The sequence below is a fragment of the Manacus candei genome, unplaced genomic scaffold (assembly GCF_025592945.1).
Source record: "Manacus candei isolate 608988 ecotype Guabito, Panama unplaced genomic scaffold, ASM2559294v1 h1tg000049l, whole genome shotgun sequence".
Taxonomy (NCBI): Eukaryota; Metazoa; Chordata; class Aves; order Passeriformes; family Pipridae; genus Manacus; species Manacus candei.
Genome location: NW_026138097.1, coordinates 26,879,050 through 26,895,365, shown reverse-complemented (window position 1 = coordinate 26,895,365; position 16,316 = coordinate 26,879,050). Strand labels below are relative to the sequence as shown.

General features: G+C 37.8%; 1 protein-coding gene across 1 annotated transcript in view; it reads right to left on the bottom strand.

Moving 5' to 3' along the window:
- Positions 1 to 973: 973 nt before the first annotated feature.
- The window catches only part of MYO10 (myosin X), a 161,997-nt gene continuing 146,654 nt past the window's right edge, over positions 974 to 16,316 (bottom strand). Inside the window, exons 32-42 of the mRNA XM_051799353.1 lie at positions 14,952 to 15,094; positions 14,308 to 14,502; positions 13,051 to 13,208; positions 11,647 to 11,770; positions 9,672 to 9,969; positions 7,888 to 8,095; positions 7,176 to 7,312; positions 6,194 to 6,314; positions 3,246 to 3,698; positions 2,685 to 2,876; positions 974 to 2,414 (exon numbers count right to left, since the gene is read on the bottom strand). Coding sequence (XP_051655313.1) covers positions 2,304 to 2,414; positions 2,685 to 2,876; positions 3,246 to 3,698; positions 6,194 to 6,314; positions 7,176 to 7,312; positions 7,888 to 8,095; positions 9,672 to 9,969; positions 11,647 to 11,770; positions 13,051 to 13,208; positions 14,308 to 14,502; positions 14,952 to 15,094 — 2,140 coding nt within the window. The 3' untranslated portion in view covers positions 974 to 2,303. The remainder of the gene's footprint in view (positions 2,415 to 2,684; positions 2,877 to 3,245; positions 3,699 to 6,193; positions 6,315 to 7,175; positions 7,313 to 7,887; positions 8,096 to 9,671; positions 9,970 to 11,646; positions 11,771 to 13,050; positions 13,209 to 14,307; positions 14,503 to 14,951; positions 15,095 to 16,316) is intronic.

Genomic DNA, 16,316 nt, shown 5'->3' with positions numbered 1-16,316 from the left:
CGAAAAGAAGCTCTTAGTTATAGTGATGTAGTGACAAGCAGTTCTGTCACTAATAGTCACTTCCCTCTTAATGGTTGATAGCATCCAGAAGTCAGTCAGGAGGCAAACGAATCAGGAGCAGAGAAGTGGTGTCAGCTTCTCAAGACTGTGACATTGAACAAGATTGTCATCTTGTATATTCCTGGGTTTTTACCAATTACTGATTATGATGATGTACAAGGACTTCTCTGAGCATGTTTATAGATAGACAAAACTGAACTTTCTTGCTGTGCTGGCTGAAATGCATAAATTGTGTTATTCCAAGGATGCCTTGCTAAGAGCAGTGAAATTCTTTCTAAAGAACTTGCATATATGAAAAATAAAAAAAAAAAAATCAGTCTCAGATACTCTGTGTGTGTGTAACTATACATACTTAAAATATAGCTCCTCTCATTTTTCTTGTCTTCCTTAAATTAAATCCACCTTCGCTGGGAGCGTAGAAGCATGAAATTAGTATGTCCATAGAGGGACTGAGGGGCGGTGGCACAGATGGAGTGACTAAATGTACCTAGCAGTGGGAGGAGGGTGGAGGATTTCTCAGAGCAAGCCTTGTACCCTATAAAGGCTATGTACACTTAAGAGGGCAGCACATGCTGCACTACCATGCTGTGGCTGGCTAATAAAAACAAGCCATCTTGCATTAGGGCTACCTAAATAGCAAAAGCTTTACTTGCATGTTCCTGGTGGTGTGGAATTGCTCAGCGGTCCTTCCCCTCTATCTCATGTAAAGGACACATATTGCATGGGCAAGGAAACCTGTCCCAGTACAACACACAGCACATGCACCTTTCCAAATAAAAGCATACACACACACAAACACACACACACATATATATGTAGTCTACACTGTGTTCCTGGCTTGGCTTCTGAGAAGACTGATGAAATTAGGATTTTGTTCAAAGTCCAACTCAGTATGAAATAGAAACAGAGCACATGACATATATTTTCTTTATTGCTGGACTTTTTTTTTTTCAGTGAGTAGGCATGATTTCTTAAAGGCTGAGGTTTTTAACAACAGTAATCTTTTACAGGTTTCTTTTTTTTCTTTTAGCTGTGGACAAAAAGATACCTTTGATCAAAGTTTTGCCTTATATTACAGTATTTCTGTACAAAAATAAAAGTCCAAAATCAACTTATTATTAGCTGATATTCCCCAATTTATTTACAGGGTACTGTCAAGAACCTTCATCAGGCAATCAGGTAAAATAGAGAACTCTGTATTAAAGTAGTTGCATTGTATAACATTGCGTTCTCTAGTCAACTCTGAGGGGTTCTGACCTTTGGCAGTCAGTCTGGGTTGGAGAGTCCAGCCAGAAGTATAAAAGAGTGATGTCTTTTAAAGAAAAAATTAATATTAAAAACATAAGCTGACAGGATGAAGAATTGAACTGATAACTGTATTTCCATATTAGGGTAGTCTATAAATATTCTCAGCTACATCTCTCTTTATCATACAGCAGATACAGAATGCAGACTTCTGCTACTTATATGGTAATACATATTTGCAATAGTAAAATCAATGTATGAAAATTTTGGAATTTACTGGTTAATAAAACTGCTTATAAAGTAACCATACAATTGTAACACCTATAACTCTGAACTATTAAAATGTACAGAAAGACTGTTTACACCATTGCACATACTTATTCCCTTTGCTTCAAAAGACTTGTGAAATACAGAATAAAATTTGTCATATTTTACTGACAGCTCAAATATGCATGCACAATGTGCACATCCATGGAAGCAAGGGGAAACAAAGTGTTGGCGTCCATCAGGAAGGCTGCCAGCAGCGCTCCAAAAAAAATATACCTTGCTCTTCTTCCCTCCCCCTTCCCACCTGTATACAGGCCAGTAGATTAGTGCAGAATGGATGAATATAACTTTGTTTTCAGTGTTCTGAAAGGACAAAAGAAATCTTCTTGAATTTTATCAGCAATTTTAGGCCAATACAAGTTATGCTTAATATTGTAAGGCACTTATTACTGCTTGTATTGCAGTGGATTGAGTCTTAAGGCGTTTCTTACATCAACTGAAGATAATAATGCTTTGGAAAGTTTTGAATGAGCCAGCAGTTCTAGTATGTGACTATTTCAGCTGATTTTCCCCTGCCCACCCTGCGGTCTTTCTACAACATTGTTTGAAGATATTTTCCGTTGAAACTCTGGTTCTTCGTTAGCTTGTCAACAAACATGATCAATGTCATCAGGTTGTTCTGAGGCCAGGGAACATATTCTATTTAGGGTGCAGTGGAACTGGTTTTGTTTTCACCTGCAGCTGCCCTGACTTCCATGACTACTCACTGATCGAGAGGTGCTGTAGCGTTTTTTCACGATCATACTGATGTAAGCTTTCATCAGCTTTGCAATGTCAACCACCTGCCAAGAGTATAAAGAGCAAAGTTCTTAGTAAGGTAACAATACGTGAATGAATTTCTTTAGACACTAACAATATAAAACTGTCAAGCTTTCAACAAAATCCATTTGCAGTTAAACAAAAATACTCAGCACTTCTATCCATCTCATGATCCCTTTAGCTTTACAGGGATCTTGAATAGATCTGTGACATTTGTAGCTACTACTTGAATTACTAAGTAACCTGACTATCAGAATAGGAAGACCACAACAACAAAACTACCTTGCTCTTACCTCACTAGTTTCAAAAAGCAGTTCCCTCTCATCCACCACGATCTTGTAGGTGTTGGCAAGTGGTGCACCAAATGACAAGATATGTTCATACTGGAACACCTCCAGAGGCCTTCCTTCCCCACGCTTGTAGACAGAAACTGCATCAGCGCTGACTCCAAGCCACAACTCTTGTGGGAATCCCCCTTCTTTACACTAGAGATAAAAAATGTAAATTAACAGCAAAGGGAACAGCAGGAGCTACACACCACTTACTGTTGATGTTCTTGTCTGTAACCATTTTTTAAAAAGTGCATATTGCTTGTCCCTCTTTGAATGTTGCCTTTTACACTTCTTAAACTTGTTTGCAACCCATCAGGCTAGAATTCTGTCCCTCTATTTTATGGTTAACTGGTGGATTTAAATAGCTACAAGTGCTTGCTAATGGGAGTAGGCTTTTAATAGCTAACAGTTTATTACATCAGCTGTCTAAGCACTGTGATACCGTATTTATGGTTTCACTACTCTGTGATGAAATCATCACCTATACAGTATAAACTAGTTTGAATGTTCACGAGGTCTTACCTCTACGTCAAAGAGTGTTGAACCATAGCCAGGCCATTCCTTAATCAAAGCCATGTACTTTGCCATAGCCTGCTCCTGATTCATCCTCTGGAGTTTTTTCCATTTGTCAATAATACTAGTCCTGGATGCTGAGATTTCCTCTTTGACCCACATGTCTAACATCTGATCCTCCTCAACCTTCTGTTTGCTGACAGAGCCACTGCGGAAACTCCTCCGCAGTGTTCCTTCAAGAAAGCTGGCTCGTTTCTTCTCAGCCTTCTCTACTGCAGTAAATGTTTTGGTAGACTGTGTAATCCGAGACTTCAGCTTTTGCAAGGGATAGACTTCCTCCATTTCTGGTACAGTGGTATGCAGAGTGTAATCTCCCTGAAGGTACTGAAGACGCAAAGCTGCAAGGACCTGGAGGGTTTCTTCAGGAGCAGGATAATGTCCTTTAATCACTGCTTCATGAGCCTATCACGGGGAAAAAAAGGTAGCTTTTTATGTATAAACCAGTCTTTGAAAGGAATTAGAGAGAAATGGGAAGTAAATTTATTGCCAGGTAAACCCAGGATCTGAAATAAACGATCCATTAAATAAATGAAATGTGGTAAATCTTTTGACAAACTTGTTAAACTGGGTAAAACTTGTTAAACTGGGTAAAACTGGGTTTACCAGAAGAACTGCAAGGCAACTGAGGAAACCTGCTGAATGGGAATTACTGTTACTGTACAGGTTTTAGTGAACTCACATATATAAGAGCAACTGAATTACTGAAAAGGAAAATATAATGTAAAAAGGAGAAAATCAGGATCTAAACATTTGCTTGAAAAGAAGCCATTTATGTTCAAGGGCATTAGGAAGAAACAGACATCTAGTTTTGCTTACTGCTATCAATAATCTCTCAGTGAAAACTGATGTTTCCAGCCAAACAAGCCAAACTTTAGGACAGCTTTGTAGTTTTACTGAGGAAAAACAATAAATCTTCAATGGATCCCAAATCAAGTTAGTAAAACATCTACACAATACAGTGGTCTGTAGCATCAGGGATGAGATTCTGAACCAAGAAGACCTCTGCACACTTGTTCAAACCTGTGGAAATGTGCAGCAGCTATGATTTTTTTTCAGGTGACACTAGTAGAGTAAACAAACACACCTCATGACTGGAGATGCAGGAATTACGAGGTTTAGTAAACACATAGAGATAATACACATCTAAGTAACTTACAGTTTCTTTAGATTTACAAAATATGCCTTTAAACACGCAAGATGGTTTACCTGAGGTTTTACACATGCAGAAGGAAGAGATGTCTTGTGGAAATGGAAGGATGGTATTTTAATGAGAAAGAAGAACTGAAAGATTTCCTTCAGCGCCTTATGATTATTAAAAGATTCAAATTTTAAAATAATGGAGGCTACAGAACTAAAACCAATGACAAAAGATAATTTTCATAATTGTCTGAAAAAAGTTGATGACTGACACCAAAAGCAGACAATTAGAAAAAAAAAACAACCCCCAGAACTGATGTCAGAATGTAGCATCACCTCTTCAAGGTCTTACTGTAATATTAATGGTAGGGATCGAACATGCCATGCTTTATAACTGCAATACTACTGGTTTTCACAAGACATAAAATATTTGGCTAAACACTAGTCAGCACAGAATACTGCATGAAAACAATGTGCTTCAGCAAATGTGCTTATTTTAGCCATTCATACACAAAACTATCTGAATCTGCCTCTTAAACCCATAATGTAATAGCTCAGATGCAGAGCTCTCATGGATTTTCTTGCTGTTTGAACTTCATCCCAAACAGAAGCACTAACTGGCTGACTGCTCTATATGTAACAACAGACAGACTGACATTTCTAAGCCCAACCAAAGCAACCCATTGCCCAGATCCTTGCTGACAAAAAGCAGTTCTGGACTGAGCTACAGTAGTAGGCTCTGGAAGGAGCCTTTGGTAGACTTGTGATGTAATATGATGCCCTAAAACATAAACTGAAAAAGGAAGAAATACTCTATTACAGTGAAGAGGTTTCTGAACCTGTAGAAGGGGTAAAGCCTTCATATATATGAAAATTGAAGTATGTCAGTTCTTGATCACATCAGGCTTGCTTACCAACAGAATGTCAGTGTCTCAGCATTGTGAATGCCAGAAATCAGAAATCTTAATCTCATACAGAAATCTTTATCTGTATCTAGTGCCCACTTGAAAGAAGCTGACTGCTGGAAGAATTTTTAGTCATTTGGAATACAGAAGGTCAATCAACAGTACTAAATGCCATCAGTGAGTTTCTGAGCAACTACAGGGCTTGACAGAATAGAAATCCAACTGTTGATGCATTTAATTTTCATTATAAGTCATTTAACTCATTTTATGTTTTGAAATATAGCCTCATTCTGAACTCAGCACATTTATTAAGTGTATTTCCGCTCATCATAGCTGTCTTACAGTTACTGCTGAGATGGGACTGATTTTACTAAGGTGCCTATGAAACGATTGGTTTTTGAAAAGATAAAAATCTATTACTCAATTAGTTTTGTACAGTTGCCAGCATGAGTCTCTTATTAATTAATTGCTTGCCAATTACACTTTTTTCACTTTATTTCTTACATTTTCTTCAGAAAATGGTTTAATAAGAGGAAAATTAAAAGCAACTATTATCCTTTTTTTTTTTAAACACAGCTGAGACCCGGCTATCCAATTTTTTACCACTACATATAAAGCAATTGACAAGTAATGCAGAAGTAAGAAACATAACATTAGGAAAATCATATGTGCTTCACTTATGTAAGGATAAGTCTGTTTTGACCACTGAACTGCTTCCTTCCTTTGCTCTTGATGCTTGAGTAGTAGTGCATTTAGTTGAACAGACGCATAGTCAAAACTCCCTCTGTGCTGCCTAGATCTCTTGCTTTTTTCCTCCTCTTAAAAGTGCCTCAAAACTGAACCCTTGTCCTTTACCTGCTCAAACATAAAGGCAAATTCCACACTATCTTTTGGGACATTTTCTGTGTCCAGGAAGCAGTAGAGCTTGAAGTAGAACTTCCAGTGCATCTCCCCAGCTTCAGCAGTGGCAGCAAGCCTTCAGCATTGTGTAAAGAGAGAGAGAGAGAGAGAGAGAGAGAGAGAGATCAGACCTGTGAAACCAACCTCTTTTCTAAATTGACACCTCAGAAATATAAGCAAGGAATCAGCTGAATCTTGCTTTATGTGTGTCTGTGTGTTTAAAGCCTACAGCAAAATCAAACACTTACAAATGTTGACTCAGTTCTCATTCAATTCTCAGTCAACTATTTCTAACCCAAATTCTCTTAATAAAATTTGATTTGTGGCTCAGTCAGGTGTTAATAAAAGCAACATCATTAAGTCCTGTTATAAAATGGAACCGCACAACACTTAAAACATTCCTTTCCCCCCCCCATTATTAAGTGGATAAAAGATGCTGATTGCCATGCATACAACACAGGGATGACAAAGAGGTATTTAGGCTTGTATTACATTTTTCTTACTACAGTGCTATGGGTGGTTGTAATTTTACTGGTAAGAAAAATGTAGTGGTGAGCTGTACTGTGGTGACTTCCACATGAAGTTAGGCAACAGACAGCTGGAAAGGCAATGATGGCCTGGAGTTCAGTTCTCCCAGACACAATGCTGGTAATGGTGGAAAAATTTGTAGTAATGGAAAAGAAAATGTGGAAATAGTAATGAGAAATAATACTTTACTAGTATCAGGACAGAGGAAGACCTACATAAGTGAATAGGTGGCTATTAATTCTTTTAAGAAAAAAGAAAAAAAGATGCTTTGTTCCAGAAATGGCTCTGTGTGTAATTCAGCTGCATCATCACAAAGAAGCAAAAGGAGAAAATTCAGCATTATTGACATTTGAAATTTATTTAATTGCTACTTATTAGAGTGGAGAGAGAGAAGGAGAGGCACACTCACTTTTCAAACTTTGCCAAGACATCAGCTACAATGGTTCTGCTTTCAATTGCTTTATCAGTAGTTCCGTTGTATTCAAACAAAGCAAACATATTTCTGCTATCCTCCATGGCCAAACCACGAATTAACTTTTCAACCACCTAAATGAAAAACAGCACATGAAAAAAACCATAGCATGGAAAAGCAGCACCACAGAGTAAGACACATAATTAGAAGAAAATTCAAAGCTAGATTTTATATTAGGCTAAAAACATTGCTAATTTGTTCTTATCGGCATTATTAATTGTTGTCAAATTCCACTTTAATTTTTATTCTTTCAGAATATGCATGTGCTGTGTCCTGGCCAACCCCTGTACTTCACTAACTCAGCAAGAGTCTTCCATTTTTAGGTAGCAACTCATACACACCAATATCTACTGAAGTTATTCCAGTAATGCCTCTGCTGAATTGCTTAGTTTTTCCTGCAATTCCTCCTATAAGAAGGAATTATAGTTGGGTGATCCTCTGCAGCATAAAGACAGTTTTTATAGCAGGGATTTCTTCAGAACACACTGGGGGGCTGGAGGGACAGCTCTGTAAGCCTTCCCTTCCCTGAAAGGAAAAGCCAGCAGAGAAGGTTCCAGTGCTCCCAAAGTTTAACGCTACTGCTGCCTGAACTGGCACATAAATGGACACAGGGATTTTGTTCCAAAGACATTCTGTCACCACTTCTCACCTCTCCAGCTGTAGTGTGTGAGTTGATCGTAATCTTACAGGAGCCCCCACCATGGCAATAAACTGTGGATGTCATTTCCTGCCGGCCAATCAGTGCTTCTATTTCATCCCGTGATGGCACAAACTCTCTGCTTTTGGTTTTCTTCAGAGATTCATAAGTAAAAAGTGCGTATTTCTCCATTTCAGTTCCTGGAAACTGGTCACGAACCCTGTGAGACAAAGCTTATGACTTCAAGCTACCAGTCAGTGAAACAGGAAGTTTACTTATTTGAGAATTTTTTTTTTCCCCTGAAAGTACTTCTGTATCCAGTACACTACTGACTTGACATTCTCCAATGTCAATGAAAGTGTTCTAACTTGTGATTGATTTACTGTGGTAAATATAATGTACTTCCATCATTATGTTCTACAAACCTAATGGAAAGAAAAACCTGAATGCCCTTCATAGCATTAACTACAGGAATCTTATAACAACTCAGATTTGACAGCAAGATAACTGTGCAAACCTTCTTGTAATCAACTCCCCGTTATGTCAGTAACAGTTGTTGAATGAAGACTAAACTGCACTAAGGTACTACAGAAAAAAGCAATAGAACATGTTTGACTGCTCACTTTTGCTGTAGTGTCACTTGATTTTTATTCCTGATTTTCTAAAAGATTCTCTCTAGACCTTACTGTTCAGTGGTTAGTCCTATGAATATTCATTAGCTACTTTAATGAACTCAACTCTTAATTATTGAAAATTGTTGAATTTCGGTAGCTTTCAGTACAGAGTGTTTCTATAATACTTCCAGTGATAAAATATCAGCTCCTTAGAGCTACTCAGGTTTAATTTATGTGAAAAAGTACAGTGATTTGTGATCTGCAAGGCATAAAAAGATTACTGCAGAATTACAGTTAGGCTGTAAGATGATTATGCGTCTATGGTATTGAAACCAACCTTTAAATGTATCAGCTGCATTTTCTTTTAATTAGGAGGTGAGTTAAACTGAGAAAGTGATTCAATGTTGAATTTTTTCATTTTAACAGTTATATAAACACCATTTTTTACTTACCTCAACTTGGTTCAAAGATGTATTTTCATTACAAGTATTTTACAAATATTATAAAACAATTAGATTTAGCAAAGTGATTGACAAAGTTGATGCTCTAGCACAAATACAGACAAGACTTTTAAATTACTGAGAACAGTTTCCTGGTGGACTAACTTTCCTAATTACATACTCTGCATTCTTCTGTTGCATCACAGCAAGAAGAACTCCATATTCTGGTTAATGCTGAACTATCGAGAATGATTTATTATCTTTTTAATGGTCACTAATATTTTAAAATTAGATTTGCAATCCTATGCTTTTACCTCAAATAAATCTTTAAATATGATAATGTTCTTTTATGTGCATGACATGTACCTTATAAAATTAAGGTAAAGCAGGATGAAGAATTTTTAACAGGTTGATTTGAACAGTTGATAATAAGACCTAGCAGTATGGGCTGCAAATCATTTAAACAAGTTTATACAGTTACAGAAAGCCCTCCTTTTATCAACATTAACAAATTGTGCATTCAATTTTGTGGGTTTTTTTGATTCTTCAAATGAGTGTAATTCCATCTAGATAACTCAGAGACACTTTTCCTACAACATTTTCTTTTGGCATAACCAATACACTACGTAAATGCATCTTCAAGTCTCACTTCAAGATATCTAAACACTGATACAAGTCATGGTGAAGAAAACAATGAGTGAAGAAACTTCATTTCTTGCTTTAGTACTTCAAAGCTTCTCACCTTTTGAGATGAAACTTGAGATATTTGAGGATGCTGCGACTGGGCAGAAATGTGCAACTCATGCAGGTGAGTATTTGCCAACTGTAGAGGTTCCCCACGCTTCCAGGGTTAGGCACTTTATTGGTTTGCTTGATGAGCTGACAGTAGAGCTCATCTCGGAGGGGTCGTAAATCATGTCCTGTTTGGAGGATACCTTGGATTATAGGGATGGGATCAGACATAGATTCCAGCTGCTGTAAAGAATTAAATATCTTGATGGCTTCATCCTGCAGAGTTGTGTAGCCTTTGTCTTTCAGCACTACAAAAGAACAATAAGGAGAAAGATTCTTAGACCGAGACATAAAAGAAAAAGCACACAGGCTTTATTTGGGAATTGCTTAATGATACTCCGTGACCCTTATTATGCAGGATATTAGAACAGGTATTTTTCATTTCAGATGTATGATGCAAACTCATTTTATGAGTTATTTTGCTATTGAGATTTGTTCTGAATTTAATGAAATCCCACTTTGCCATTTTCTGACAACATAATGGAAAAAGTGTATCTTGATTGATCAGTTTTTTGTGATGGAGAGTCTTCCTTCCAGAGCAACACACACTGATGAAGTGTTGTATCACTTGTTTTGCAGTCACAAGACACTGAAAACATGATCAGATCATAAATAAGGTAAAGCATAACTGTGTTATGGAAAGTAACAAAGATACATGGCATCATTTTTGTCTACAGTAGTAGCATTTTAATTAAACCCAAACAATGCTACTAAACAAAGACATTGCTATGACATGGCAATTTGCTTTTTGAATGCTGAAAAAGGTGGTGATTGTTTTTGTGCTACTGGTTATTCAACGTGGGCTAACAACTATTACAATCTCCTTAAAAGAACCATGGAGTTCTTGGGTTTGGTAGACGGAAGAAATTGCTCTGATACAGTACAGATGTATGTTATGAAAATGAAGTTTCTAACCTGACATTATACTATTACAGAAAATACCTAGAACTGAACTGCAAGTCAAGGCAATAGCTAAGTGTCAGTCCATTTTTGGAGCTACATTTAGTAAGGGAAGACTTTGGCAAGACTTCTGCCTCAGAGGTGGCTAGATGTTCCTATCCATGGGGAATAGAGACCAACCATGTTTCACTCCCATACAGGACAATCTGCTCAAGTGCCAAGAACAGAACTGTGCCTTGCCACTGAACAGTAGGAGGGGCAAGAGAAAAGAAAGGTTTGTCCTAGGATTTTCCTCGTCATTTGAGTAGAAGGGTATCACTTGAGTTACCAGAAAGTCTTACTTGAAATACCTTCACTTTTAGTCGTGTGACCTCCCATCCTTCTCCCAAGGATGAAACTTGTGGCCTGAGTCATATCTTGTTTAATACGCAGTTGCAAACTAAGATAACCAAATCCATTTAAGGACACCAAGTTCACAACCATCAATAGGTCTGAACCATTTATTCCAAAAAGACTTCTAAGTTAGTGGTTGAATCAAGGATATTAAAAGACATGATTACACTAATTTTAGAAATAAATAAAGCATTTCTTCTTTCATGTATACTTAGATGTTGATTCCCATAAATAGGGCTTTCCATCACATCTGATGAAACTTCCACTTGTTAAGTGGAAGTTGTGGCTGCTGCAGCTCCCCACATGGGATAGGAAGTAACAATGACTTGAGAAAGAGAATACGATTCAAGGAGACTGAATGAATAGGGTTTAGTTGCTTATTTCAGGGCAAGGCTTTTCAAACTCAGGCTTAGCTGTGTGGCTGAAGGCAGTAGCAACCTTCCCTTCTGTAATATAACCCCAAGGCTCTATGCTAGGCAAACTGCTATTCTCAGAACAGGGAAACTTGTCTATTTGTATTATAAACATATATTCTGCCTACCTTTACTTCACTGTAGCTCGCTGACTTAAAAATCCCATCCTGTAGTTTAGTCTTTCATAAGGAAAAGTGTTTCTGTTATTGAAAAACTTACAGTTTAGATTGATGTCCCCATATGGCAGTGGCAGTAACGGCGAGTGCAGCGGATGATGAGTGTAACGGAGAATAGGATTCCTCTTATAAATCTGTTCAACCACATCAGTGTTCAGGCAGTTTTCCTGTTGGGGTATGAAAAAAGCAGGATTTGGGGTCCAGCATTAGGAATAATGCAATGCTTTGTGCCCTTAGGTTGGTTGTGAAAAAAATGAGTCATTAGTGTTACCAGCACTATTTGGTGCTAAATCTGGTTGTGGGTACTGTGGGTGCCGTGGCACGTTGTGGGCTATGAATGCTCAGTACCTGCTAACCTCAGGCCTTGGATAAACTTCCTTTATCTGTGCAGTAAAAAACAAACTACAGCAGAGCTGCAGGGCACATAACAGTTTTTGAAGTGTGTTTTCATTTCAGAATTCATTTTTACTCCAGTATTTCATAATGGGAATTAAGACATTCAAGTTTTATTTAAAAGTATTTCTCCAGCAAAACTAATGGGCGTTTTTGAAACTAATTGGCCTTTAGAAACTGCAGAAGCTACCATAACAAAATAGTCCTGGCACGGTGTTGCTGTAAACCTGATGCACCCACTCTAACATCTAAATAATGCTCTTACTGTTCTCCTTAGGCCAAGTTTGACAGATGTGATCACTGTCTCCTACCAGTCCTGAACTTCCACATATTTCTCCTGCTCTGAAGAACAGCATTCATAGTCTTTGAATTGAGGACTTAATACTTCTTTTCCATGAGAGAAGAGATGGTACTCTCTAAGGGAAAAGGTAAGTAGCAGTTCTCCCCCCTTTGCTCTCTTCTGAGAATCATCATCCTCTCTCATAAAAGCAGATTAGCAAAAAGCTCCAGAAGGACATTCTCTGGCTACGCATGCACTGTCTCCAGTGGGACCATAAACCAGTGAGCATTAATTGAATATATTTCTCATCACACAAATACATGAGATGCTTAGCCCATGTTATCGTAGAGCAAGAAAAGAAGCATAATGACAAAAAAAATCGAAGAGCTGTCTAGTCCACATCCTGGTGTGCTGCGCACTGTGGACACAGCCAAACATGTCTGCCAAGAACCTGTCTGCTATGAACCTGTACACTGTGCTCTACGGCCAGGTGCAATCGTGCCTGTCAAGTTACACAAACCAGTAAAAGTTGTTAATGTTTTCATGGAAAAAGGTTATCCCTTTTGCCCTCCAAGTTTCACTTCATACTTTGCTCTTCTACTGCTCAGATAGAAATTCCTTTATCAGGTCAGTGAATACATTCAGGTTTCACAAAGTCAGTCCGTGGCACTGTGTGATTAAGACTTAATTTTCTGCTTTATTTTGGCTAAGCCAAAATAAAAAAGATTTAAGCAACCATTCTTTCTCACCCCTCCCCATCCTGCTTGTGCCTACCTTAATATCCTGAATAAGTTGCTGCGTTGGAGTATCAATTGGTGCTTTTGTGTCAATCACGTTCTGGATGGCACTTGACCAGCGGGTCGCCTCATTAAGCAATTTTGTATAGAGACGGTAACAGTGTTTGCGTCCATACACAGTTACATTCCAGTAACCTAGCACAACAGTGAAATTATTAGCCATAAAAGCTGCATCCCATCAGACACTGAGTGCTGCATCCTGGACCATGCTGGCAGTTTTCCAGGAGCTAATAAGTTGTATGAGTCATTAAGTATCATAATACAGATACTATGATATTAAAGGAGATTCTCTCCTTTAAGGGATCCTTGGAGTACAACTATGCATCATGCAGCCTCCCATCTTATCCAGTAATCTTAGCAGAAGTGACTGTAAGCACCACAGAAGTGACTATGGAATAGTTAGCTCCCTGTGGCTTGTGGCCCTACTTCTCCAGTCCTGTCTGTAATAGGAAAACCTGAGACAGTCTTGCTTTGTACATGAGAGTCTTTAATTATCTGTGGCACACATACAAACAGGTATAAAGCACAAACTATCTCTTCTGTAAAGAAGTTATTAATTTTACACGAATGAAGTGGCAAGTATGATAGGAAGAGCATTTCAGTTCAAATTCTCTCTCTGCATCATTGTATAGGCTTTTTATGAAGCAGGTTAAATTAAAGGAAATGTGTTTCATCTTTCACTAGTGAAAGCCTCTTTGAAGTGTCAGTGACCCCAATGAGCTTATACAGGACTGTCAACAGTCGCTTCTCATTTGCAAACAGACACTTCTGAGTTGAAAACCAGTTTTGAAAACACACAGAGGAGCTGACTCAAGTGCAGTATGTAGGTTACCACAAACTGGACTCTTATTCTGGATCTCCCTATACCTGCTCTACCAATGTTAGCCCTCATAGTTCCTGAACATATAAAATAATGTATGAGGAGAGTGCTACCCATATGTCTTTCCTCAAGTCCTTGATGTGTAAGCGTAAGTGTGAATACTAACTTAGCAACAGTATTAGTCTATGATAATTTGAATACAGGTGAGAACAAATTTTATTCCTGTATACACTACCTCAGTTTTTCACCCAATAAGTCCCTGTAAAACACCTCAGTGAGTTAGGAACCTGATTTGTTCATTGAACTGCACCCTTAATAATCCATTTAAAGTATTCTTATGCATTGTTTGTTGCATTACTAGCTAGAAGGACAGCAGGCAACTGAAGGCATATTTGAACAAGAGCAAACAATTACCTGTCTCTTTGAAGATCTTTTCATCAGGTGGGACCACTGAGCAGAGGCTGTTCAGGACCAATGTACCCAATTTCAATGCATTTTTCTCCGAACTCTTGTAGTAGTCCAAAGAATTGTGCGTCAAAACAAACCAACGCTTCTTCAGTTTTAAGGAAGACATCTTTGGGTTGTTCTTTACTTCCTTGTGTAGCCATCCTACTCAAGATACAATTTGAATATTTTTTTTTTCTTGAACAGAGTGAGTTGGACAAAACTAGGTTGTATACAGAAGTTAGTTTTATACTTTGAACAACAAAAACATATGTAAAATTGATAAGCTCACATATCAAACAACTTTGAGTACAATTCTCAAACAATTAAATAATAAAGACAATAATATTAATACAAAAACTTTTTCAATTTTGATATTTCACTAGAAAAATTCTTCTGTCAACTTACAAAAACATTTTTGTCATCATTACAGTGTTTTCTTACATGGCATAGCAGGAATATAATTTCAGCTGTATTAATTTGTGAGTAAACTCCACCATACAAAGATGCGGCTCCAACTCTACCATGCTGGCATATTACCAGATTGTATTGTGGGGACAATCTCTTCAACACGTAATGGATGTTATTTACTTTACTGCCCCCTCAGTTCTTACCCCTCACAATGAATTCTTGTCCCTCCACTCTAGTGTCCCCCTTTGACCTCTGGAGCAGGGTTATCCAGTGATGCATCTCTTCAGGAGTGTCAGCATTACAGTGAAGAACACGATTAGCAGTGATGATCACAAATGAGTTGGGTCTATGAAAATAAATGACAATTGAAAAAGCCTTTACAATCAACATATGTACTGTTTATCTCACTCTCCATAATCATAAAGACTGTCCATTGTTTCCATTTTCTATTCAGACAAATACTGTCCACCTCTAAAGCATTATTTATTTATCACCTAAAAAGAAATATTAAGCATTTTAAAAGACTCGGTTATGTTAGATTCACACCAAAATGCTAGGTTTCTGAATGGTGGGAAAGTTTACATTAAATTGCAACTTGTCCTATCTCAAAATAAATCTGTGGTGAGAAAAACTTCCAATCTTTAATCAGCTTTAGATGTGAATCAGAACTCTGTTTCAGGGTCAGATCTATTTAGAGTGTCTACTTCAGTAGTTACATTAGCTAAAACAAACTAAAGTTTACAAAGGTCTATAGTGAAGCAGCATGTGAACACAAGAGTCTTTCATTTTTAATGCAGTGCAACCCAATTCACAGAGAATACAATCTATTTTTAATGAGAGTCTGGCTTTTATCCAATCCTACACCAGGATTTACTGAAGCATGAAGAACTAGCCCAAGTGAAGTGTGCTGATGTCTCTCTGGATTAGAGAGGCAGGTTCCTCAGCCTACAAACACTTCTTTAACCCTTTACCATTAACGTTTTCATCCTGGAGCACAGAGTTTTTCTAAATAACTGTATTGGATGTAGTAAATGGGAACAATGCAGTCTGGGCCACCCCAAGCACGAGAAGCTGACAAGACTGCTTTTTACAGTTGTTGGAAGAAGGTAACTGAGTAGAAATTAGAATCTAAAAACTGTTTATGGGGATGGAGAGGTTCACCCAAATATGATACCATTCTCCAAAACCAGTGTGTCACATAAAAGCTAGATGGCTGACAGGATAAAGGACAAAGTAAATATAACTACTAGGAGGAAAAATTAGAAAACTGTGTGAAGGGAGGTTATAGTAAATCAAGTAACAAGAGAAGTGTATAAGTTATTTTAAAGGTTATCTAAGTGTTACCTACTGCTAATGCCCACTGGTACCATAGAGAAGTGGAAGAGAGTGATCAGAACCCAAGTTCTTGGCCACACTGACTGTGGTGCTGAAGTGCTACATGAGTCAGAAAGGGTGGTGGATGAGGAAAGAAATGGGCATGTGAACCGAACAGAGTTTTGTTGACCATTTTTTAAAATGTGTGAAGAGGAGGCAGCTTTAGATTGAGCTACATGGAACATGCTCTAGAA